Source organism: Hypanus sabinus, chromosome 2 (assembly GCF_030144855.1).
Source record: "Hypanus sabinus isolate sHypSab1 chromosome 2, sHypSab1.hap1, whole genome shotgun sequence".
Lineage (NCBI taxonomy): Eukaryota > Metazoa > Chordata > Chondrichthyes > Myliobatiformes > Dasyatidae > Hypanus > Hypanus sabinus.
The window spans coordinates 186,410,709-186,435,503 of NC_082707.1; the positions used below are offsets into that span (position 1 = coordinate 186,410,709).

The following is a 24,795-nucleotide window of genomic DNA, read 5'->3' on the forward strand; positions in this document are numbered from 1 at the left end:
GCAATATGCTCACAGCTACAGTACCACGCTGCCCCAAAAACAAATTTTGAGGTGATAGTTTAAGGAAAGTTTGTGGCTGTGGAGTAGGGTGGTAAGATTGTGTAGTGATTGGCATCATGTTTTGCAGTGCCAGTGATCAGGCTTCAATTCCTGCTGTTGTCTTAGAGGGTTTGTATGTTCTCCCCATGATTACAATGGTTTATTTCGAGTGCTCCAGTTTCCTCTCACATTCCAAAGACAGGTTAGGGTTAGTAAATTGTGGGCATGCTACATTGGCACTAGAAGTGTGGTGGCACTTTGGGGCTGAACAGCACATCCTCGGACTGTGTTGGTCATTGATGCAAACAGCACCTTTTACTGTATATTTCTATGTGTCAAGGTACATGTGACAAATGAAGCCAATCTTTAGTCCTTTCTCCCACACTGACTATGGTAAATGAGTCAGAGCTTTAAAGTACACTCTGGATGTCACCCATGATATAGAAGGCAAAGGCTGCCCTGCAGGTGAAGGAAACCAGGGTGTAAATAGGGAGCATGGTGCTCTGTGGAGACTCTGTACTGTAAATGGCACCAAATCATCGTGAAGTATGAGAGAGTTAGCGTTTATAGTCTACAACTTGAGTGTAAATGATTTTAGTAGTCAGTGACCAAAGCAACAACATCCCAGCCAATATCATTTAATTCAGGTTAAGGCACTGACTTTCACCATGACTTAAAAATGAAAGTTGCAGGTTGTGGATTGTCAATCCAGTTTCAGTAGGTGGAGCAAATGTGAACATTGTGTGTGGTGATATTGTCATTGTGCTTGCAAATGACACAGGAGAAGTGGCTGCCATGATAAGTCAAAGGAACTCCAGTTTTCCAAATGCTTTATTTGTTACATGGACATTGAAACATATAGTGAAATGCATTGTTCGTGTCAACGACCAACAGACCGACGATGTATGCGGATATGCTGAAAGTGTTGCCATACCTCCAGTACCAACATAGAATTCCTACAACTTACTAATCCATATGTCTTTGGAATGTGTAAGCAAACTAGAGCATCAGGAGGAAACGCATGCAGTAACAGTGAGAATGTACATGTCCCTTACAGACAGTTGTGGGAATTGAAACTCATTTGTAGTCTTTATGCTAGCCACTATGCTATGTATTAGCCATTTCCACCCTAGGTCTTGCATCTATTATCATCTTGTGCACCTCGATCAAGTTACCTCTCATCCTCCTTTGCTCCAAAGAGAAAAGCCCTAGCTCACTCAACCTATTTCATACAACATGTCCTCCAGTTCAGCAGCATCCTGGTAAATCTCCTCCGCAATCTCTCTAAAGCCTCCATGGCCATCCTATAATAAGGCAACCAGAACTGAACACAATATTCCAAGTATGGTCTGACCAGGGTTTTATAGAGCTGCAACATTAACTTGGGGCTTCCTACATGGGACTCAAAATGTCGACAGTTCCTTCACCCCTCACCGATGCTGTTCTGCCTTCTGAACTCCTCCTGCAGATTGTTTGTTACTCCAGTTTCTAGGTTCTACGTTTAATCCTTGTTTAAATTATTTAATTATGGGATATTTAAATATAACTGCAAGACTCATAGGACATAGTAATCCTAAACTGCACCTGAAAATAGTTGATCATGTGAAACACCAATTCTATCAGTGGAATTTTTTAAAATTTGAGCACCTTGTTATCTTCACTCTGACACCAATGAATGTGTACTTTCTGCTAAAGAGTTCCAAGTTCAAACCATGTAGGTTTCCTCTGGGTGCTCTGGTTTCTTCCACATTCTAAAGGCGTACAGTTTAGGGTTTGTAAGCTGTGGCATGCTATATTGGCACTGGAAGGGTGGTGACTCTTAGGGGCTGCCTACTACAATCCTTGCTGATTTGATTTCATATAAATAATGCATTCCGCTGTATGTTTTGAGATACATGAGGCAAATAAAACCTATCTTTATTATTTATTGTTAATTGTTCAACAGTAATGCACTGTGCTCAGTAGTACTGTTGTGTCTGAAGCATAATGTAAAGACCACAAAGCACAAGAACAGAATTGTTTAATTAATATTCAGTAATATTTGGTATGTGAATTCAATAATAAATGACTTAATCCATTTGGCCAATTGAGTCTGCTCTGCCATTCCATCATGGCTGATTTATTATTCTTGTTAACTCCATTCTCTTGCCTTCTCCCTGTAACCTTTGTCGCCCATATAATCAAGAGCTTATCAACCTCCGCTTTAAAAATCCCCAATGACTTGGCCTTCACAACTGTCTGTAGCAATAAATTCCACAGATTCACAACCTTCCAGCTAAGAAATTCCTCGTTATGAGGAGGAATTTCTGAGGCTGTATTGTGAGGCTGTGCCCTCAGACCTTAGATTCCCCTATGCTAAGTGATTCCCCTCTGATAGCTTTCAATGACAACCATGCCCTCATTCTTCTAAAGGTGGAATAGTGCACCTGATAAATTTGTAAGTTAGGTCTTGTAGGAAAAGGAAGTGGTTAACAATGAACTGTATTCCAGTCACTGTTCATAAACAACTCCAGCCTGCTGTTTTAGCTACCTTCCAGCTGGTCCTTCATCTCTCTGCTGTTGTGTGATCTTGCTGTGCATGAAATGGTTGCTATTTGAGCAGCAAAATTACTTTTTGAAAGCAGATCATTATATCTGAAGCATTGTGAGTTGCTTGACGATGGTGAGCTATGCTGTTAATATTTTTTTGATTTGTATTGTCATCAGTACCCACTGATTCAGTCGCCCTCCCTATAACTCCTGCCATGCACCTTGATGTTGTCCGCAGCACTGACTGCACCGTGGACAGGTACACACTGCTGAGATGGTGCATGCTAAGCAAATCACCCTTTGAAGATACAAATGGCACTCGGCAGTGCGGGAATAACTCGTGACTCTTTGACTTGCAAATCCCATTTTTTCCTGCATGGAGACGATGAAAATGATGAAAAATGATGTGAACAGCTAGAATTGGTGAGAGTTTGAACACTGGTTACCTCCGGAAAGCTATCTGTGTGTTTAAGCTTCTCTGACATTGTGTTTCAAGACTCCGGCAGAAAATCGATCATTGTTCATGCTTGAAAATCATAGAGCTAATTAATTTAGTTTATAAACTGTATGAATCTGCCACCTGGATAATAGTTTCTTTTAAACAATCATTCTTTCCATATACAATCTCTTCTGTTAATAAACAAACTGCAATCTAATTTTCTTTGCAGGCAATAACGCTTACACCTGGATTAGAAAATGATCCCCATCGCTGGCTGGCTGAAATGAAAGTACGTATACAAGGTGACGGAATGATTAACCACTTCAGGGTCCCTTTGATGCTGGTAGCTCTTTGAAAGGTCTTTGAGATGTTGTCAGCAGTTCCTTCAGAGGTAGTGGCTTTGTCAAGTGTCTTCTCTCAGTCTTCCACAAAAGATGGAGTGTCATGGTGGCCACTCATTTCAATTTGACTTACCTTTCCCATTCTGATATGTCTGTCTGTGGCCTCCTCTGCTGCCATGATGAGCCCAAAGACAGGTTGGAGGAACAACACCTCGTTTTCTGTCTGGGTAGCCTCCAAACTGATTGCATAAGCATTGATTTCTTCAACTTCTGGTAATTTCTTTTCCCTTGCTCCTTCTCTCTTTTTCCATTCCCCTTTTAGGTTACTTTGTTTGTTATCAGGTTAATTCTTCAGCCCTTTACCTTTTCCATCTATCTCTTCCCAACATTATTTCATTCTTCCTCCCCCAACCTATCCTTGTTTCCCCTCACCTGGTTTCACCAATCACCACCAGCATGTACTCCTTGCCCTCCAGCCCCACCTCTGGCTTTCCCCCCTTCTTTTCTAGTGCTGATGAAGGGTCTCAACCTGAAATGTCAACTATTTATTCTCCTCCATTGATGCTGCCTGACTTGATTAAAGTTGAAAGACTGACCTTATTTGTCACATGTACATTGAAACATACAGTGAAATGCAATGATCAACACAGTATTTGGAATGTGCTGGGGACAGCCTCTAAGTGTCACCATGCTTTTGGTGACATCTCAGCCTGTCCATAACTCATTAACCGATATGTTTTTGGAATGTGGGAGGAAACCAGAGTGACCCGAGGGAACCCACGTGATCACAGGGGGAGCGTACAAACTCCTCACAGATGATGGCAGGAATTGAAGCCTGATTATGATTGCTGGTGCTGTTAAGTGTTGTGATAACCTTCAGCATTTTGTGTATGCTGCTCAAGATTTCCAACGTCTGCACAATCTCTTGTTTTGAGGGGAAATGTCTAATCCAAAGAGCAGTTGGAAAGGGCTTGAGCAAAGAGTTGAGTGAATAACAGAAACACATTTAATGGGATATTGTCAGAGCATGAGAGGAAGTGATGGGAGGACATGCTGCTGTTATGATGAAGTAGCATGGGAGAAGACTCATTTGGAGCATAAACACCAGCACAAACTAATTAGGCTGAAAGTCTGTCATTGTTCCGTCATCCCTGTGTAACTCTAAAATGAGAACAGCAGGCTTCATCAGCAAAGGACAGGTTTGTAAATGCCTTTCCTTTTTACTCTGATCATCCTTCATTTTTAAAAAAGTGTTTGTTTCATTTGATTGATGATGTTGAAAAAGTGTTCAACTTTCCTTTGGACTGCTTCACAACAAATCCCAACTTGGCTTAGTTGTCATGTTGGATGCCGGTGAGTTTGGCAATCCAGCAGTTTGGAAGTCAGAAATCAGGCATAAAACTTGGTGGTTATGGCCATTTTATTAAGTGTTACAAGAACAAAGAAAGAAGAGAGAAAAAACAAAGTCATTGTGGTCGCCATATACTAAGACTAGCACCGACTAAAAAAGATAACAACATTCCAGTGATAACAATTAACCTATAAAATAGCCAGATTCAAGTGACATGACATTTGTTTCAGATTTACAAGTGTCCAGAAAGAAGTTTCTAGAAAAATACAGAAAGAGCTGTACTACAATTATTAGAAAGTTCACTGAGCAATTGCACATTTATTGATGATTATTTTAAAATACAAGCAAGCAAAGGAAAATTTAAGCTGTGAGAAAAATATCAACTCTACACCTTAATCCAGCAGTGGTATGGTCTTGATAATGGTTTAATAATGTCACTTGTATCGAGATACAGTGAAATGCTTGTTTTCATGCTGTCTAGACAGATCATGCATACATATATACACCAAGGTAGTAGGAAAAGGCAGAATGCAGAAGAAAATGCAACACACAAGGGCATGGGAGGAACTCCACAAATCAAGCCGAATCTATGGAAGGAAATGGACAATCGGTGTTTCTGGTCAAGGCATTTCATCAGGGCTGAGGATATAGTGTTGCAGTTACAGAAAGTGCAGTGCAGGTAGACAAATAAAATGCAAAGGCCATGAGAAGTTAAAGGGGTCCTCAGTTATGTTGGCTGCTTTCTGAAGGCAGTGGAAAATGTAGATGGAATCAGTTGATGGATGGCTGGTTTGTGTGATAGACTGAGCTGTGTTCACAACTCTCCAGTTTCTTGTGGTCATGGTCAGAGCTGGTGGCATACGAAGGCATGATACATCTTGAATAGGATGATGCATCTATAAAAGAATCATGATAATTGCCAAAGTCAAATTTTTAATCTCAACTTGCATGAAAGAGTAGTTTATAAATTCTTAAACTGCCTTCCTGCAGAGTAGCATGAATCTTGAGCAATTCTACAATGCTAAGAAGGTTGGAAAAGGATGTGGGGCATAGGGAGCTGCTTATCAAAAGGAAGCTATTAGTGGAAATGGACAGTCAATGTTTTGAATCAATACCCTTCATCAGGGCTGAGGATATAGTTTTTCTGTTACAGAGAAAGTGCAGTGCAGGTAGACAGATAAAACGCAAGGGCCACAAGGAGATGGAGGGGCCCTTCGTTATCCAGGTGGAATATAATGTTGCACTTTTTATCTTAAGTTAATCATAATGTGGTTTGTGATTATTAACTTGTACATGCTTTAGAAAATGTTGTTTTTGAAGTCATCCGGCAAGGCAAGTAATGTGCTTTCTTGATCCCCAAATCCTTTGCACCATCTGCAATTTACAAGTGATGAGTGTGATAGGAATGTGTCTGGATGAGTGCAATTGTAACAATTAGAACTGCAACCTTCTCCAGGTCAAATAAAAGCACATGATTTGTAGTTCATCCATCACCTTACCAAACTGAGGCTGCTGGGTGTACCTGCTACTCAACACTTCTTCAACACTTCCCTTTGCTGAAGTAAGCAGTGGAAAGTGGCCCCAACATCGTGCCTGCAGTGAAGCGTGAATATTGATGATCTCTGCTTTATTTTCAAAAAGAAGTTTTCAGATCTTAAAGATCATGGACTCCCTCAGGAATGGATTGATTATCTGTGTTAGAAGTTAAACAAAAACAAAAGTAATTGCCTTTTGATAAAAGAAGAGCAACAGTGCAAGAAAACTACAAATAGCAGGGGCTACAATGAATGTATTGGCCTGTGGAGAACAGCACCCTGCTACTTACAGAGAGTGGATCATTATTTTAGCATACTAAATAATTATTACATCTAAAGAAAGCTCAATAAAATCCTTCTATAACACACATTATGATAAACTAACATCTCTGAGCTTAATGAGTAAAACCTATAGAGAGATCCTTGAACTGTTGAAATCCACTGTCGAACGTTTTTAGCTTAATCTGATGTGGATTAAATAATTTTTGTTGCTGCAAAAGATGTTCAGATGTCACTGGAGTGAGCACAGAGAACAACTCAAGCTTCAAAGGTGGAAACAAAAAAGGATATTTTTACAGGGCATTACACTGTTAAGGAGGACTAAAACCAGATCCTTTTGCAGAGCAGCAATCTGAATCGCATAAGTACAGAAATTTTTAGGAATCATGAACAAAGCTAGCACCATCTTCCAGTATTGATCCTAGCTACCTGCCACATCACTATACTCTGCAATTCTGTCTTTCTTCTGAAATGCATTGAAATTATTCTTTAGAGTCCCATCTTTGCTGCCTGTGTTGGTGAAAATCTCTGACGTTTATCCTCTAAATGGATATACTACTGTCAGCTTCTTTTTTTGTATTTGCAAACTTTTTCCTGATGTCCCTTGGCATGTTGAGCTGTTACTTGTCCCAATAAACTCAAAGTCATCTCAAAATTATCTCCAGCAGAAACAATTTTGGTTCCTTCATCTATTTCTGAAACTGGAAATTATATTTATTGCTTCTTCTGTACCCTCTGAAGATCAGTATGGATGAATGCAATTGCTCGTAGTACTAGATTGGTACTTCATGCATATCATAAATATTTTCATTTCAGGTGATCTCCTGTATTGAGCTGTCTCTCAGAGAGTCAATGTAATCAAGAGCTAAACATTAGCTAAACTCATAGATATCTTCTCTCCATTTGCCCCTAAATCAAAATTTGAAGGTTGTCCAAAGCTACAGCAAGGATGTATATTAGATGGAAGGTAGGGCAGAGTGTTGACACATGAATTTAATCCTGACAAGTATGACTTAATGTATTTTGGGCAGTCAGATAGTGATAGTGCTTATACAGTGAATGATAAGGCAGCCGAGAATGTTGGTGAACAGATGGAACTTAGGGTGCAAGTCCATAGATCCTTGAAATTGCAAGAATAATGTGGTGAAGAAGCTATGTTTGCCTTCGTAGGTTGGGGCATGAAATACAGAGGTTAGGACATAATTTTGTAATGTTACAAAATGATGGTTAAACTACACTTGAAGTGTTGTGTGTAGTTCTGATCACCTCGCTATAGGAAGGGTGTTGTTATCCTGGTGAGAGTGAGAGAAGATTCACCAAGATTGGAGGACTTTAGTTATGCAGAGAGATTACATTGGTGATGTTTGTTTTCCCAGGAGTGAAGAGATTGAGGAGTGACCTTAATGAAGGTACATAAAATTATAATAGGCGCAGATAGAGTAATTAATCAAAAATGCAAGAGATTCGTAAGTTGCTAGAAGTTTTAAGCAACTCTTGATCATGAGTGATCTAATTCTCTTGATCAAAATCTTGTGTAATTAATCACAATTCCTCATTGTGGGGTATTAAAAAACAAAAGGATACAGGTTAAAGGCGAGAGGAAGGAATTTTAAAGGAGCTTTGAGGGGAAAGTTTATTTTACACAAAGACCTGTTAATATCTGGAATACCACTTGAAAATGTGGTAGAATGAGATACAATCATTATTTTTATCAGACATATGCAAAGCATAGGAGGACATTGTCCCAATGCAGGCAAATGGGACTGTTGTAGATGGTCAAAAAGATGGGGACAGATGTAGTTTCTGAGCTGTACAACTCCATGACTCTTATGGAAACTGAGAAGACAACTGAGAAATGAGATAGAAACTGCATAGAGTTGAAAGTCAGATCAAAGGGTTTAGAACTTCTGATAACTGTGTATATTTATGAAGAATTTGTTAGTCCTGCTGTGTAATGGCATGAGATCCCGGGCATGAGGTCTTTGCTAGTGGTTCTTTAACCGAGCTTCAACAACTGTTCCACATTGGTCAATCATGCTGTTTCATACTTTTTCAGCCTGTCATTTCCCCCTGCCTTCATATTCCAATTTGTTCCTCACTAGGAAAAAATTGGAACGTGAAGGCAGGAAAAAATGTTCACACTTGCAGTAGATGCTTGTCACCCATATCCTTACTGACCTATGTAGGATTACAATACAGAATGCTGGTCTCTGTAAGTCAGGCAACATCGATGGAGGGGAATAAGCTGTCGACATTTTGGACAAGTATATACCATTCCTTAATAAGGCAACATTGTTAACAAAAGATCTTCACCATCAGGCCATGCCATCGTCTCGCAGCTATCATCTGGAGGGACAGAAGACTGAAGTCTCACAGCACCAGTTTCAAGAAGAGCTACTGCCCTTCAACTATTTGGTTCTTGAAACAACCAACAAAGTTTGAATCAGTACCTCAGTATAGCAACTTTACGACCATTTTGACCAAATTGCACTATAAAGAACCATATGTATTTTGGTTCTAATTGTGTTCTTGTTCAATTTATTTATAATTTACTTTATTAAATTTATTAAGTATTGTGTCTTTAATGCTTGTGATGCTGCTGCAAGTAAGTTTTCATTGCATCTGTACTTACCTATAAATAAATGACTCTGACTTTTGACTTTTATTATTATTAAAATGCTTATAGTCTTCTACAAGTTCCTTCATTGTCTTCACATACAGTTTCTTTGCAATACTTTATCCTCTCTTAGTTGGTTGTCTTCTGACTGAAGACGTGTGTGCGCCTTTTTCTGTTTCATCCCACTTTTAATGTTAGCATATAGTGTTAGTCCTGCTGTTCATATATGCTCTAAGCCTTTTTAACTCTCTTTTCATTGTTTCTTGGATCCTGAAAACCCATCTGTCGGTGGCATGGTAGTGTAATAATTGGTATAACACCTTACACCATCAAGGAACTGGGTTCAATGCTGCCACTGTTGGTATGTTCTATTTCTGACAGTGTGGGTTTCCTTTGGGGTTGCAGTTTCCTTCCACATTCCAAAATGCACAGGTTATGGTTAGTAAGTTGTGGTTATGCTATTTGTGGGCTGCCCACCACAATCCTTGGACTGTGTTGGTCAACACAAACAATGCATTTCATTGTATGTTTCATTGTGTGACAAGTCATAGATCAATTTTATTCACCTTATGCACTTATATGTATTGCGAATGTTCTGTGATGTGTTGGTTACATTGAACATACATAGAATAGTACAGCACAGTACAGGCCCTTCGGCCCACAATGTTGTGCTGACCCTTAAACCCTGCCTCCCATATAACCCCCCACCTTAAATTCCTCCATATACCTGTCTAGTAGTCTCTTAAATTTCACTAGTGTATCTGCCTCCACCACTGACTCAGGCAGTGCATTCCACATACCAACCACTCTCTGAGTTAAAATATCTTCCTCTAATATCCCCCTCGAACTTCCCACCCCTTAACTTAAAGCCATGTCCTCTTGTATTGAGCAGTGGTGCCCTGGAGAAGAGGTGCTGGCTGTCCATTCTATCTATTCCTCTTAATATATTGTATACCTCTATCATGGCTCCTCTCATCCTCCTTCTCTCCAAAGAGTAAAGCCCGAGCTCTCTTAATCTCTGATCATAATGCATACTCTAAACCAGGCGGCATCCTGGTAAATCTCCTCTGTACCCTTTCCAATGCTTCCACATCCTTCCTATAGTGAGGTGACCAGAACTGGACACAGTACCCCAAGTGCGGCCTAACCAGAGTTTTATAGAGCTGCATCATTACACTCTAAACCAGTCAGCATCTTGGTAAATCTCCTCTGTACTCTTTTCAATACTTCCACATCCTTTCTGAACACAGCGACCAGAACTGGACACAGTACTCCAAGTGTGGCCGAACCAGAGTTTTATAGAGCTGCATCATTACTCTCTAAACCAGGCAGCATCTTGGTAAATCTCTTCTGTACCTTTTCCAATGCTTCCACATCCTTCCTGAACACAGTGACCAGAACTGGACACAGTACTCCAAGTGTGGCCGAACCAGAGTTTTATAGAACTGCATCATTACCTCGCATCTCTTAAACTCTATCCCTCGACTTATGAAAGCTAACAATCCATAAGCTTTCTTAACTACCCTATCCACCTGTGAGGCAACTTTCAGGGATCTGTGGACATGTACCCCCAGATCCCTCTGCTCCTCCACACTCCCAAGTATCCTGCCATTTACTTTGTACTCTGCCTTGGAGTTTGTCCTTCTAAAGTGTACCACCTCACAAGTCTCCGGGTTGAACTCCATCTGCCACTTGTCAGCCCACCTCTGCATCCTATCAATGTCTCTCTGCAATCTTCGACAATCCTCTACACTATCCACAACACCTTTGTGTCGTCTGCAAACTTGCCAACCCACCCTTCACCCTTCTACCCCCACATCCAGGTCATTAATAAAAATCATGAAAAGTAGAGGTCCTAGAACCAATCCTTGTGGGACACCAGTAGTCACAACCCTCCAATCCAAATGTACTCCCTCCACCACGACCCTCTACTTTCTGCAGGCAAGCCAATTCTGAATTCTGGCCAATCTTCCCTAGATCCCATGCCTTCTGACTTTCTGAATAAGCCTACCATTTGGAACCTTGTCAAATGCCTTAGTAAAATCCATGTAGATCACATCCACTGCACAACCCTCATCGAGATGCCTGGTCACCACCTCAAAGGACTCTAACAGGCTTGTTAGACACAATCTGCCCCTCACAAAGCCATGCTGACTGTCCCTGATCAGACCATGATTCTCTAAATGCCCATAGATCCTATCTCTAAGAATCTTTTCCAACAGCTTTCCCACCACAGGCCTAAGGCTCACTGGTCTATAATTACCTGGACTATCCCTACTACCCTTTTTGAACAAAGGGACAACATTTGCTTCCCTCCAATCCTCCGGTATCATTCCTGTGGAAAATTCTTCCCTCGTCTCATTGAGCAGCCTGGGGAATATTCAGTCAGGCCCCAGGGATTATCTGTCCTAATGTATTCTAACAACTCCAACACCTCCTCTCCCTTAATATCAACATGCTCCACAACATCAACCTCACTCATATTGTTCTCACTGTCAACAAGTTAGGGAGTGACATGCAATACCGAACAATATTTAACATTTTAGAAATTTTCAAGAATTATATAAAATAGAGGTTAAAGTACAGATATGGAATAAAATGTGCATAAATAATTAAATACCAGCATGTATTTAAAATGTAAACAGCATTATAAAATACTTAAAGTGTTTACAGTGCAATGCAGTGTCAAGGGTAATAGATGGAAAGGAGTGTGGGGGGGAAGGGAAGTCTAACTAGCATGGTTAGAAAATAAGATCCCTCTCTTTTCCAAGCTTCAAGCCATTTCCTCTTCAGGTATAGATCCCTGGCATCCTTTTTGTGAATTCTTACTCTGGATAGGGGTGTCATGGTTCGCTTTGGAGAAATGGATTGTTCAGCACTGAAGTGCTGTTTACTAATTCTGTTGGCATGCTGGAGGAAGGATGTAGTAGCAATTGGAGTGCAGAAGAAATCACCAGGGTATTAACTGGAATGGAGGGCTCCATTTGTAAGACAAGTTCGGATTTATTCTCACTGGAAGTTGAGGGCTGACCTTAAAATTATGAGGTGCAAGAGATTCTTGATTCTGGAGAGTGGAGGCTTAAGGCGACAGGTGAGAAATGAAGGCTGAACAAGCTAGGGCTTCACTCTCTGGAGTGAAGGAGGATGAGAAGTGACTTGATAAAGGTGTACATGATAAGAGGCATAGATTGAAAGGATAGGCAGAGACTTTTTACCCTGGGCTGAAATAGCTTATATAAGGGGCATAACTTCAGGGTGTTTGGAGGAAAGTATAGGGGATATGGGAGGTTAGATTATTACACTGAATCAGAATCAGATATAATATCACTGGCCTATGTCTTGAAATTTGTTGTTTTGTAGTAGTACATAATAAACAAAATAACTATAAATTACAATAAATCAGAATCAGGTTTAGTACCACTGGCATATGTCATAAAATTTGTGGCTTTGCGGCAGCAGCACATTGTAATACATAATAAAAATCTATAAATTACTATATATATATGTATGTGTGTGAATTGAATTGAATTGAATTTATTTCTTACGTCCTTCACACACATGAGTAATACATCTTTACATTACAGCTCCGTCTAAATGTACATTGTGTAAATTATAGTACTTTATAATAAACAATATGTACAACAGGACAGTCAATATAGCATAGAATTACAACTGTATCAGCATGAATTAAGCAGTCTGATGGCCTGGTGGAAGAAGCCGTCCTGGAGCCTGTTGGTCCTGGCTTTCATGCTGTGGTACCATTTCCTGGGTGGTAGCAGCTAGAGCAGTTTGTTGTTGGGGGTGACTTGGGTCCCCAATGATCCTTCGGGCCCTTTTTATGCACCTATCTCTGTAAATGTTCTGAATAGTGGGAAGTTCACATCTACAGATGCGCTGGGCTGTCCTCACCACTCTCTGCGGAGTCCTGCGATTGAGGGAAGTACAGTTTCCATACCAGGCAGTGCTGCAGCTACTCAGGATGCTCTCAATTGTGCCCCTGTAGGAAGTTCTTAGAATTTGGAGACTCGTACCAAACTTCTTCAACTATCTGAGGTGAAAGAGGCACTGTTGTGCTTTTTTTTACCACACAGCTGGTATGTACAGATCATGTGAGATCTTCAGTGATGTGTATGCCGAGGAATTTAAGCTGTTCGCCCTCTCAACCCCAGATCCATTGATGTCATCAGGGGTTATCCTGTCTCCATTCCTCCTATAGTCCACAACCAACCCCTTTATTTTTGTGACATTGAGGGAGAGGTTGTTTTCTTGATACCACTGTGTCAGGGTGATGACTTCTTCTCTGTAGGCTACCTTGTTATTATTTGTGATAAGGCCAATCGATGTAATATCATCAGCAAGTTTAATTAGCAGATTGGAGCTGTAGGTGGTGACATAGTCATGGGTATACGGAGAGTAAAGGAAGTGTGTGTATTAAAAATTAATTAAGTAAGTAATGCAAAAAGTGTGTGTTAGTCACATGGAATGCCCTGCCAGAGTTGATGGTAGAGGAAGATACATTAGAGACATTTAATAAACTCATAGACAGGCATGGAAAAATGGAGAGCTATCTAGGAAGGAAGGATTAGATTAATCTTTGAGTTGGTTAAAAGGTCAGCTAAACTTTGTGGGCCATAGGTCCTGTAATGTGCTGCAATGTCCTATGTTCTATATTCTATGATGAGACACAAAGGTAGAGTGGACAGTCAGGGACTTTTTTCTAGAGTAGAAATGGCTAATACGAGAAGGTGATTGGAGGAAAGTATAAGGAAGGTGTCAGAGATAGACCTTTTACACAGAGTATGGTAGGTGTGTGGAGCATGCTGTCGGTGGTGGTGGTAGAGGCAGAAACATTAGGGCCATATAAGAGACTCTTAAGTAAGCACAAGGATGAAAGAAGGGCTAGGTAGGAGGGGAGGGTAGATTGATCTTAGAGGAAGATAAAAGGTCGCAACAGAGTCTTGGGTCAATAGTGCCTGTACAGTGCTGCACTGAACTGTACGTGATGTTCCATGTATTATGTAATTTTTCCACATTGGTTGTAGGAACAAGCTACCAGAGGAGGTGAAGTGGGTAGATGCAGTTGAACAGTTTAAAAGACATTTGGGCATGTACATGGAAATTGCAGAAGGAAACGGGCCTAATGCAAGCAGAGATTAGCATTGACAGGGCTTGTGGTCAGCATGAATGAGATGGGATGAAAGGGACTGTATAATTCAATCATACTATGACAGAATGATAGCATGTTTCTCTTGGCTTTCTTACAAGCGTATGCTTGTGTTCATCTGTGCATGCTAGTAAATATTTAATTTCTGTTATAAATAGCTTTCATAGAAGCATTGTGCAGATGTATGTAGCATATTTTCAGTGGGATATGGTGCTACCTTCCAAGCAACTGTTGAAGCATTTGTTCCTTAGTGGCTGTGAATTACCGTTAATGCTAAGATGCTTAGCTCCGTCCAACTACAGCCATTCACTGAAGGCTTGAGATTAACGTGACGTCTTTCCCTTTCAGCTTCCTTGCCATACAAGAGTGCTGCTGACAGACCTTTTTGTTTCCCAGCAGAGTTTTGTTGTTATTTCCTGCTTAGCCATAGGCTGGAATAAAGCTTTACTATCATATTTGTTTGGAATCAAAGTCATGTCAAAAATATATACATCATTACGAGATGCTTTATCCAGACAAAAAAGCCCTTTACCTGCTTTCTTCCAAGCAATAAATCAGAAAAGCAGCATCCAGCAGGATGGCTTCACAGGATCCACCTTCTTTTGACTGGAATAAGAACGTACAGAGACTTTTCCCCAGAGCAGAAATGGCTAATTCAAGGGGGCATAACTTTAAGGAGGTTGGAGGAAAGCATAAGGGGACCACTTTATTACTTACAGGAGGTACCTAATCAAGTGGCCACTGCGAGAATGTTTGTGGTCTTCTGCTGCTGTAGTCCATCCACTCAAAGGTTCGATGTGTTGTACGTTCAGAAATGCATGGGTATTTGTGCTACTGTTGCCTTTCTGTCTGCTTTAGTTAGTCCAGCCATTCTCCTCTGACCTTCTATGACTCAATGCTTCTCTCATGAAGAAAGCATTTTCATCCACAGAACTGTCGCTCACTGGATTTTTTTTGTTTTTTTGCATCACTCTTTGTGTACTCTAGAGACTGATGTGCATGAAAATCCCAAAAGATTAGTAATTTCTAGGGATACTCAAACCACCCCACCTGGCACCAACAAGCATTTCATGGTCAAAGTCACTTACATCACATTTTTTCCCTATTCTGATATTTGGTCTGAACAACAACTGAACCTCTTTGTACATGTTGATTTGACCACAGCATCTGCAGTGCACTTTGTGTTTCCTCTTCAGCATGTCTGCTTACTTTTATATATTCAGTTGCTGCCAAATGATTGGCTAATTAGATATTTAAATTAATGAGCAGGTGTATAAGTGTAATAAAATAGCCAATGAGTGTATGAAATAGGAGCAGAAATCATCTATTTGACCTGTTGAGCTTGCATCACCATTCAATAAGATTGTGGCTGATATGGCTATGGACTCAGCTGCACCTACCTTGCCGTTTTCCCATATCCCTTATTTCCCCTGCTATGCAAAAATCTTTCTAACTGTGTCTTAATTATGTTTAAGAACCATTCTTTGAAAATAAACTAAATGCAAGCGTAAAAGCAAATATGGAGAAAAGATTCAGCTCATTGATAAACATGAGAAGTTCTGCAGATGTTGGATATACAAAGCAACACACACAAAATGCTAGAGGAACTATGCAGGTCAGGCAGCATCTATGGAAATGAATAAACAGTCAATGTCTTGGGCCAAGATCCTTCATCAGGACTGGAAAGGAAAGGGGAAGGTACCAAGTCAGTTGGAAAGGTAAATGATTGGAGAGGATCTGATAGGAGAGGAGAGTGGAGTGTGGGAGAAAGGAAAGGAGGAGGGGGCAAAGTGATAGGTGAAAAGTGGTGAGAGGCTCGAGTGGAGAATAGAAGAAGAGGGGACGGGGGGGGGGGGGGATGGGAAAAAATCCTGAAAGGAGGTCATTTATAGATTTTGATGTCGATACCAGAAGATGCTTCATTTGGTCTTACTGTGCATTTGATTGATTAGTTATCCATTTTATCTGACGATGACAGTCTGAACCTGTGCAGGGGAACTTTTAAAGTGGAAGTTACCCTCTCCACCACTGATCATATTTACATAGAGTCCTACAACAAGAAAGCAGCATCCACTATCACAGAATTCCTGACCATTGGGCAGGAGGAACAGGAGAATTAGTTCCCACACCACTAGGTTCAGGAACAGTTATTATCCTACAACCATCATGCTCTTGAACCAGTGTGGTTAGCATCACTCACTACAACTCTGAACTGATCCCACAACCTACACACTCACTTTCAAGGACTCTGAAACTCATGTTCTCAGTATTATTTTTTTTATTTGTCCATTTTATCTTCTTTTGCACATTTGTTGTTTGTGAGTCTTTATTTATGAAAAGTTTTTCGTAAATTCTATAGTATTTCATTATGTGCCCACAGGAAAATGAATCTCAATGGAGTATATCATAATGTATATATACTTTGGCAATAAATTTACATTGACTTACTATGACTTGGGAAAAGCTTTTGACTGGGGCAGTTCTACTCTCCTGACCTTTGGAGTCTGAGTCCAGTAGTCTTGAGTAGTCATCACAACTGGGATCTTCCTTGATTACTTGTCCTGCCCTTTGTTCTCCATAAAGCATTGCAGAACTGCCTTCCTGACCTCCCTGTTGGATCTCCTTGTTCATCTCATCTGCCCAGTCTGCTAGAGTTGACTTTGCAAGCTAGGGCAGGCATGTCCCTGTCTCACTGGGGTATGAGGCCTGCAGTCTATCTTCAGCTGGTTTAACCTGAGTGTCGAAGTGGTCTACCAGGGTGTTGCCATGGTCGTATGCAAACAACTACTTGGAGCCACAGGTGAGAGCTAAGTGTCTGGTGGGGAGCAAAGTCGAGTGAGCTGCCCCAGAGGAGACATGCCAAGCCTATTCACCAGAGGTGTTACCCTCCCTAGCATCCCATATGTCCATTTTGTATCTTGTTATTTTCCTTTGTTGCTGAAAGGGATCATTGGTAGACATCCTTTCTTTTTAGTTTATTTTTAGGTTCATAGTGATGGTTTTGGTGACGGAGAGGGGAGTTAGGGATTAGGTTAGGGTTTTGGGATGTGAATGTGAGGGAGTTAAGAATTGGAGTCTAAAGCTCCACTCTGCATTCAAAGTCAGTGACATAGACGTGGCCAGATGTCAGCAGATTAAAGAAGAATGAGGGTTAGTGACCCTCTGAGTATATGAATTGCTAGAGTGGAGTTCAAGGCCTAATGTTTGGGATCGTAATCCAGGGTTCTCATTCATCAACATTGGTGAATCCTGGTTGGATACCGAATATTGAGGCCTGAAGGTCAATTGGAAGCCCCGATTGAAACCTGAGGGTTGATCAGAAGGCCAGAAGTTGAGATCTGATGGCTTCAGTTCAGCATTCAACACAATCATCCCTCAGAAACTGATTGGAAAGCTGAGCCTACTGGGCCAGAACACCTCCCTCTGCAACTGGATCCTAGACTTCCTGACTGGGAGACCTCAGTCAGTCGAGATCAGAAGCAGCATTTCTAACACCGTCACACTGAGCACGGGGGCCCCCCAGGGCTGTGTGCTCAGTCCACCACTGTTCACTCTGCTGATTCACAACTGTGCTGCAACATACAGCTTGAATCACATCATCAAGTTTGCCGATGACATGACCACAGTGGGTCTCATCAGCAAGAACAACAAGTCAGCATACAGAGAGGAGGTGCAGTGGCTAATTGACTGGTGCAGAGCCAACAACCTGTCTCTGAATGTGAACAAAACAAAAGAGATGATTGTTGACCTCAGGAGGGCACAGAGTGACCACTCTCTGCTGAACATCGTTGGCTCCTCGGTAAAGATTGTTAAGAGCACCAAATTTCTTGGTGTTCACTGGTGGAGAATCTCACCTGGTCCCTCAACACCAGCTCCGTAGCAAAGAAAGCCCAGCAGCGTCTCTACTTTTGGCAAAGGCTGAGAAAAGCCCATCTCCCACCCCCCATCCTCACTACATTCTACAGAGGTTGTATAGAGAGCATCCTGAGCAGCTGCATCACTGCCTGGTTCGGAAATTGCACCATCTTGGATCGCAGGACTCTGCAGCAGATAGTGAGGTTAGCTAAGAAGATCATCGGGGTCTCTCTTCCCACCATCACAGACATTTACACTACACGCTGCATCTGCAAAGCAAACAGCATTATGAAGGCACCCCATGCACCCCTCATACAAACTCTTCTCCCTTCTGCCATCTGGGAAAAGGCTCCGAAGCATTTGGACTCTCACGACCAGACTATGTAACAGTTTCTTCCACCAAGCCATCAGACTCCTCAATACCCAGAGCCTGGACTGATACCTTACTGCCTTATTGTCTTGTTTATTATTTATTGTAATGCCTGCACTGTTTTGTACACTCTCTGTAGTCCTGGGTAGGTCTCTAATCTAGTGTAGTTTTTGTGTTGTTTTTACGTAGTTCAGTGTAGTTTTTGTACTGTTTCATGTAGCACCATGGTCCTGAAAAACGTCTCGTTTTTACTGTGTACTGTACCAGCAGTTATGATCGAAATGACAATAACAAGTGACTTGATCTAAAGCCCAAAGACACTGAATCTCTGAGAGTTTGTTGGGGAAGTAGAAGGTGCACTGTCTGCAATTTTGCAAGTCTGCTGGTGGCTAAAGAAGACAGCCTGATCTGGGGTTAGAGGACTGGATAAATGTGTGGGTGAGTGGGAGGGAGGAACTTGTTTTGCTGTTGTTGCTTTGTCACTTGGTGTATTATGCTTTGTTGTGATCTGTGTTGTTCTGCAGAGCATTTTAGGCATACCAGAATGTGTGGCAACACTTGCAAGCTGCCCACAGCACATCCTTAGGTGTGTTGATTGTTCACACAAACGATGCATTTCACTGCATGTTTCGATGTTCATGTGATAAGTACATTTGAATCTCTCTTTTACAGCAGTGATGGGACAGCTGCCATAAGAATCTGGTAGGAGTAGTTAAACTACTTAATAAGCCTTTCCAATTCTGTAAATATGTAGATGGTGGAGGTCGTTTAGCTGGGGATTGTTATATTCGCTGATACTTGGTGGTCCTTAAAGGTACCCCATAATGATTGCATAGCTAGAACTAAGTTTAGAATAAAATATAGATTGGCTGCATTCTTACTTTTTGAGGAGGGGTCTGTGAATGGATGACTTTCACCAAAGCTGCAATTGGTTCTTGGACAAAGGGGTTGGCAGCAGAAGTCAACGTCAAAGTAAGTTTATTATCTAAATATGGCCATGTTGCCATATACTACCTTGAGGTTAATTTTCTTGCAGACATTTACAGGAAAAGAAATAAATTATACCTAAACAAAGACAGACTAAGAACCAATATGCAAAAGAGGACAAATGCAAATAAATAAATATTTGATTAATACTGTGAACACTAATTGTGGAGTCCTTGAAAATGAGTCGGTAGGTTATAGAATCAGTTCTGAGTTGAAGGGAGAGAAATTATCCATGCTGTTTAGGGAGTCTGATAGTTGTAGGGTAATAACTGTTGCTGTGCAGACCATTGTGCATGCTTGGCTATAGGATAACCTTTATTCAAAATGGTAGTGTAAGCATTCTTATTCTCAATGTAAATTCTTTTCTATTCATTAACATATCATTTTTATTGAACGTCAGGCTACTGTGTTTGTCAATCTCCTAAGCTTATCTTTGATGGGATGACATTTTTGGAAAGTTTTTTGTTTTACAGTCTTTATTGATGTATACTTCTTCATAAATTCTATTGCATTTTAAAATTTTCCTTTAAGAAAATTAATCTCAAGGTGGTGTAGGCCATATGTACTTTGACTTCAACTTTCATCTTCTAGGAGTAATAAGTGTAAGACATTTCAGGACTGAAACTTCACAATGTGGTGGGATGATGGAACCATTGTGCCGAATGTTAAATACTATCACTGTCTAGCATCAACTCCTTCTCAGTGACATGTCACAGTTTTAAAATTCTGACTGACTTAGATAGTGCTGGATGCAGGTTGAAACTGACTGACCATGTCACTTTCTAGACCAAGCTACAGTGGCTGTGTGAGGAAGTGAAGGAGCGCGATGGACGGGAGCTCAAGCTGCGATCGCATCTCCGGCAGTGTCGAGGACAGCTGAAGGAACTCATGCAGAGCAAGGAGTCAGAGACCGAGCTTTTCATAGAGCAAATCACGAAGCAGGAGCATCTCCTGGAGGAGATTCACAGGGAGAAAAGAGGTTAGTTCTGTAACCGTTGCACTGCTGACATGAAAGGTAGTCTGGAAGGTGGCTGTCTGTGAGATGTTTCTGACCAGTACTGATGAACTTAGTCAGGTTCTGGGAATGGAAAGGAGCAGTCAGAGTTTGTAACTAATGTGACTGATGACCTCCCACAGTGAGTGATGAGCTGCTGCAGAACACAGCAGAAAATCCCCACAGAATGAGCAACATAAAGAAAGCAAATCAGGCTTATAGTATAATGGAAGCTCAGCTGTGGAGTTTTGAGGTTAAATTGATAGAACTGTTATTAAAACTTAGAACATTACAGCACAGCCCACAATGTTGTGCCAACCTTTTAATGTGCTTCAAGGCTAATCTAACCCTTTCCTCATTCATAGTTCTCTATTTTTCTATCATCCATGTGCCTAACTAAGAGATTCTTAAATGTTCTGAATGTATCTCCCTCGACAACAACCCCATGCCAGGGCATTCAATACACCTATCATTCTACGTAAAAGAACTATCTCTGATATCCCCCCGGCTATATTTCTAACAATCACCGTAAATTTAGATAATAGAACATAGAAATCTACAACACATTACAGGCCCTTTGGTCCACAATGTTGTGCCGACCACTACTCTAGACACTGCTGAGAGTTACCCTATCGCAGAGCCCTTTGTTTTTCTAAACTCCATGTACCTATGTAAGAGTCTCTTTAAACACACTATTGTCTCTGTTTCCACCACCGTCGCTGCTGGTGCATTCCACACATCCACTAGTCTCTGTGTGAAGAATTTACCCCTGACTTTCCCTCTGTACCTACTTCCAAGCACCTTAAGACTATGTCCCCTCATGTTAGCCATTTCAGCCCTGGGAAAAAGCCTCTAGCTATCCAAATGATCAATGCCTCTCATCATCTTATACACCTCCATCAGGTCACCTCTCATCCTCTGTCACTCTAAGGAGAAAAGGCCAAGTTCTCTCAACCTTTCCTCATAAGGCATGCTCTCCAATTCAGGCAACGTCCTTGTAACTTTATGCCCCTCTTTTTACCCATTTCCACCCTGGGTAAAAGTTTCTGGTTATTCACTCCATGTCTCTTATCGTCTTGTACACCTCTAAGTCACATTTCATCCTCCTTCTCTCCAAAGATAAAAACACTAGTTAGCTCAACCTATCTTCATAAGGCATGTTCTCTAATCTAGGCATAATCTTGGTAAATCTTCAGTCCACCCTCTCTAAAGCTTCCACATCCTTCCTATAATGAGGCAATCAAAAGTGAACAATATACTCCAAGTGTGGTCTAACCAGGGCTTTATAGAGCTGCAACGTTACCTCTTGGCTCTTGAACTCGGTCTCTGACGAATGAAGGCCAACACATCATACAACTTTTTAACAACTTTAATAAATTGCACAGAAACTTTGGGGAATCTAAGAATCCTGCCATAACCCCTGTATGTGACTGATGACGTCCGATGGTGTGGTGAGCTATTGCTGAACACAGCAGCAGATCAGTACAGAACGGAAAACACAAAACAAACCCAGTATATGAAGGGTGATTGATAAGTTCATGGCCTACTGTAGGAGGAGTCAGTTTTAGAAAACCTAGCACATTTATTTTTCAACATAGTCCCCTCTTACATTTACACACTTAGTCCGGCGGTTGTGGAGCATACGGATCTTGGATCTGCAGAAAGTGTCCACAAATGGGTGATTGATAAGTTCATGCCCTAAGGTAGAAGACGATGAGTTATACAGCTACACGTTACATGCACGTGCAGGTCAACTCTTTGAGTGATTTTGCAGAAAGTTTGAAGTTAATAACTTATCTCCTTCTACCTTAGGCCACAAACTTATCAATCACCCCGATGAGTTATTAACTACTGAGTTATTAACTTCAAAATTTCTGCATAATCAAAGAGTGTAAATGTGGAGGGGACTATGTTGAAAAATAAATGTGCTAGGTTTTCTGAAATCGACTCCTCCTACCCTAGGCCACGAATTTATCAATCACTCCTCGTGTGGTGTAATGGAAGACCAGCTGCGGAGCTATGAGATTACGATGATAGAATTGACTTTATCTTCCCTCTGCATGCTGAGAAGAAGCACAACACACGATGAGGCTATTGGGCAAGGGTAGATGCTGTTGAGAAAAGAAAAGAAACCTGTGCTGTGGTGAAAGTAACCAGAAAGAGTGAGTTTGTTTTCAAAGTAAATATCGGGAGCTACTCCAAATTCAAGCATCCTTACTGAGTTAAGACTTTAGACAGGGTGCAGAAAGAATTTATGAGGATGTTGCCAGGAATAGAGGAGAAGTTGGCCAGGGTAGGTCTTTAAAACTTCGAATACAAGAGAATGTTGGGCAACCTTAAGGTGGAGATATATTTAAAGCGGAAGTTGATAGGTTCTTGAAAAGGCTGGAGAACTGTGTTGTGAGGGACAATAAATCAGCCATAATCAAATGACAGAGTAGACTCAGTTGCTGAATAGCTTAATTCTGCTTCTGTCTTATGGTCTTAGGACCTTATAGAAGTGTTTAAAATTGAGAGTTTTGGATAATGATCTCTTCCCCAGGGTAGGGGAATTCAAAACCATGGGGCATAGGTTTAAGGTGAGAGGGGAAAGATTTAAAACAACCTGAGGGGCGAGTTTTTCATGCAGAGAGTAGTGAGTATAGGGAATGGGCTGCAGAGGTACTGGCTGAAGCAGGTACAATGGTATCATTTAAGAACCACCTGGATAGATACAAGGAGGGGCATGGCTTAAGGGATATGGGCTGAGCACAAGAAATTAGGACAAGCTGGGTGACATGGATTTATTGTTATAAATGTACATGTTAAATCTGTAGCTTTAACATTAATTTCTAGTTAATTTCTACATCTCAGCTACTAAAGGGAAGTAGGTGATCAAGATTCTGGAGAGTGACTTGTGACCCATGCTCCTGTGATTCAGATAATAAGTGCTACACTAAGCCACAGCTGGCTGTGCGGGCATATATACACATATATATGATTTAACATGGATTTATTGTATAATTTACAGGTCCTTCAGCCTATAAATTAGGCTGAAGGGCCTGTATCTATGCCGTATTGCTCTTCCACTCTATTACTATTATTATCTATTATTGAATAGAATTTTAATCTATTCAATATATGTATACTGTAATGATTTACTCATTAGTTAATTATTATTTTTTTCTTCTTCTATATTATGTATTGCATTGAACTGCTGCTGCTAAGTTAACGACGTTCACATCACATGCCGGTGATAATAAACCTGATTCTGATTCTGATTACTTCTGAATGCTCAAGAAGCCAGGTGCAGGGAGTTTGGAGCTAAGAATACTCAGTGGGTCAGGCAGCCTCAATAGAAAGACTTACAGAGTTGTTGCCCTTAAATGGCTAAGTTCAAGAACCATGAATTAATATTGCAGTTCTACAAAACCCTGTTTAGACCACACTTGGAATATTGTGTTAAATTCTGGTCTCCTCATTATAGGAAGGATGTAGAAGCTTTAGAGAGTGTGCAGAGGAGATTTATCAGAATGCTGCCTGGATTGGAGAGCAGGTTATGAGGATAGACTGACTGAGCTAGAACTTTTCTTTTTGGAGTGAGGAAGGATGAGAGTTGACTTGATGGAGATGTACAACATGGTAAAAGGCATAGATAGACCAGGCAGGCAGAATCTTTTTCCCAGGGTGGAAATGACTAATATGAGGGGGCATAATTTTAAGGTGATTGGAGGGAAGTATGGGTAGATGTCGGAGGTAGGTTACTTACACAGGGAGTGGTGGGTGCCGGGGTGAAGGTAGAGGTACATATGGTATCGACATTTAAGAAACTATTAGATAGGCACATATTAGAAAAATGGAGAGTTGTGTAAGAGGGAAGGGTTAGATTGATCTTGGAGTCAGTTAAAAGTTTGGTACATTATCTTGAGCTGTAGGGCCTGTATTGTGCCATACTGCTCTTTGTTCTATGTTTATGTTAGAGGTCATCACAGCAGTATTATTCTGTTTTGTAACCTTTACATTTTTTACAGTCCTTTATTCGAGGTGGACAATGATTCTGTAAGGTATTTACATTCACATATCATCTTCCATACTCCCAGGACGTCCAATGCATTTACATTAATGATAAGGTAGTTTTGAAATGTAGTCACTGTGGTGATATAAAAAATGTTGCCCACAGGAATTATTTAATTTCTTTTGCAGACATCACCAATTCGCAGGAATTTATTCAGCTGCCCCTCAAGCAATAAAAAGCTAGGATCCCAAAAAATTAAGCTTCAATAAAATAGTATAAACTTGGGAGGCACATTGACAAA

General features: G+C 40.9%; 1 protein-coding gene across 10 annotated transcripts in view; it reads left to right on the forward strand.

The window, feature by feature from the left end:
* LOC132389065 (centrosomal protein of 128 kDa) overlaps positions 1–24,795 on the forward strand; it is a 611,990-nt gene that overhangs the window by 311,260 nt on the left and 275,935 nt on the right. For all 10 annotated transcript variants that reach the window (XM_059961488.1, XM_059961481.1, XM_059961513.1 and 7 more), the window contains 2 exons: positions 3,237–3,296; positions 20,293–20,485. In XM_059961488.1, the coding sequence (XP_059817471.1) occupies positions 3,237–3,296; positions 20,293–20,485 (253 nt within the window). The remainder of the gene's footprint in view (positions 1–3,236; positions 3,297–20,292; positions 20,486–24,795) is intronic.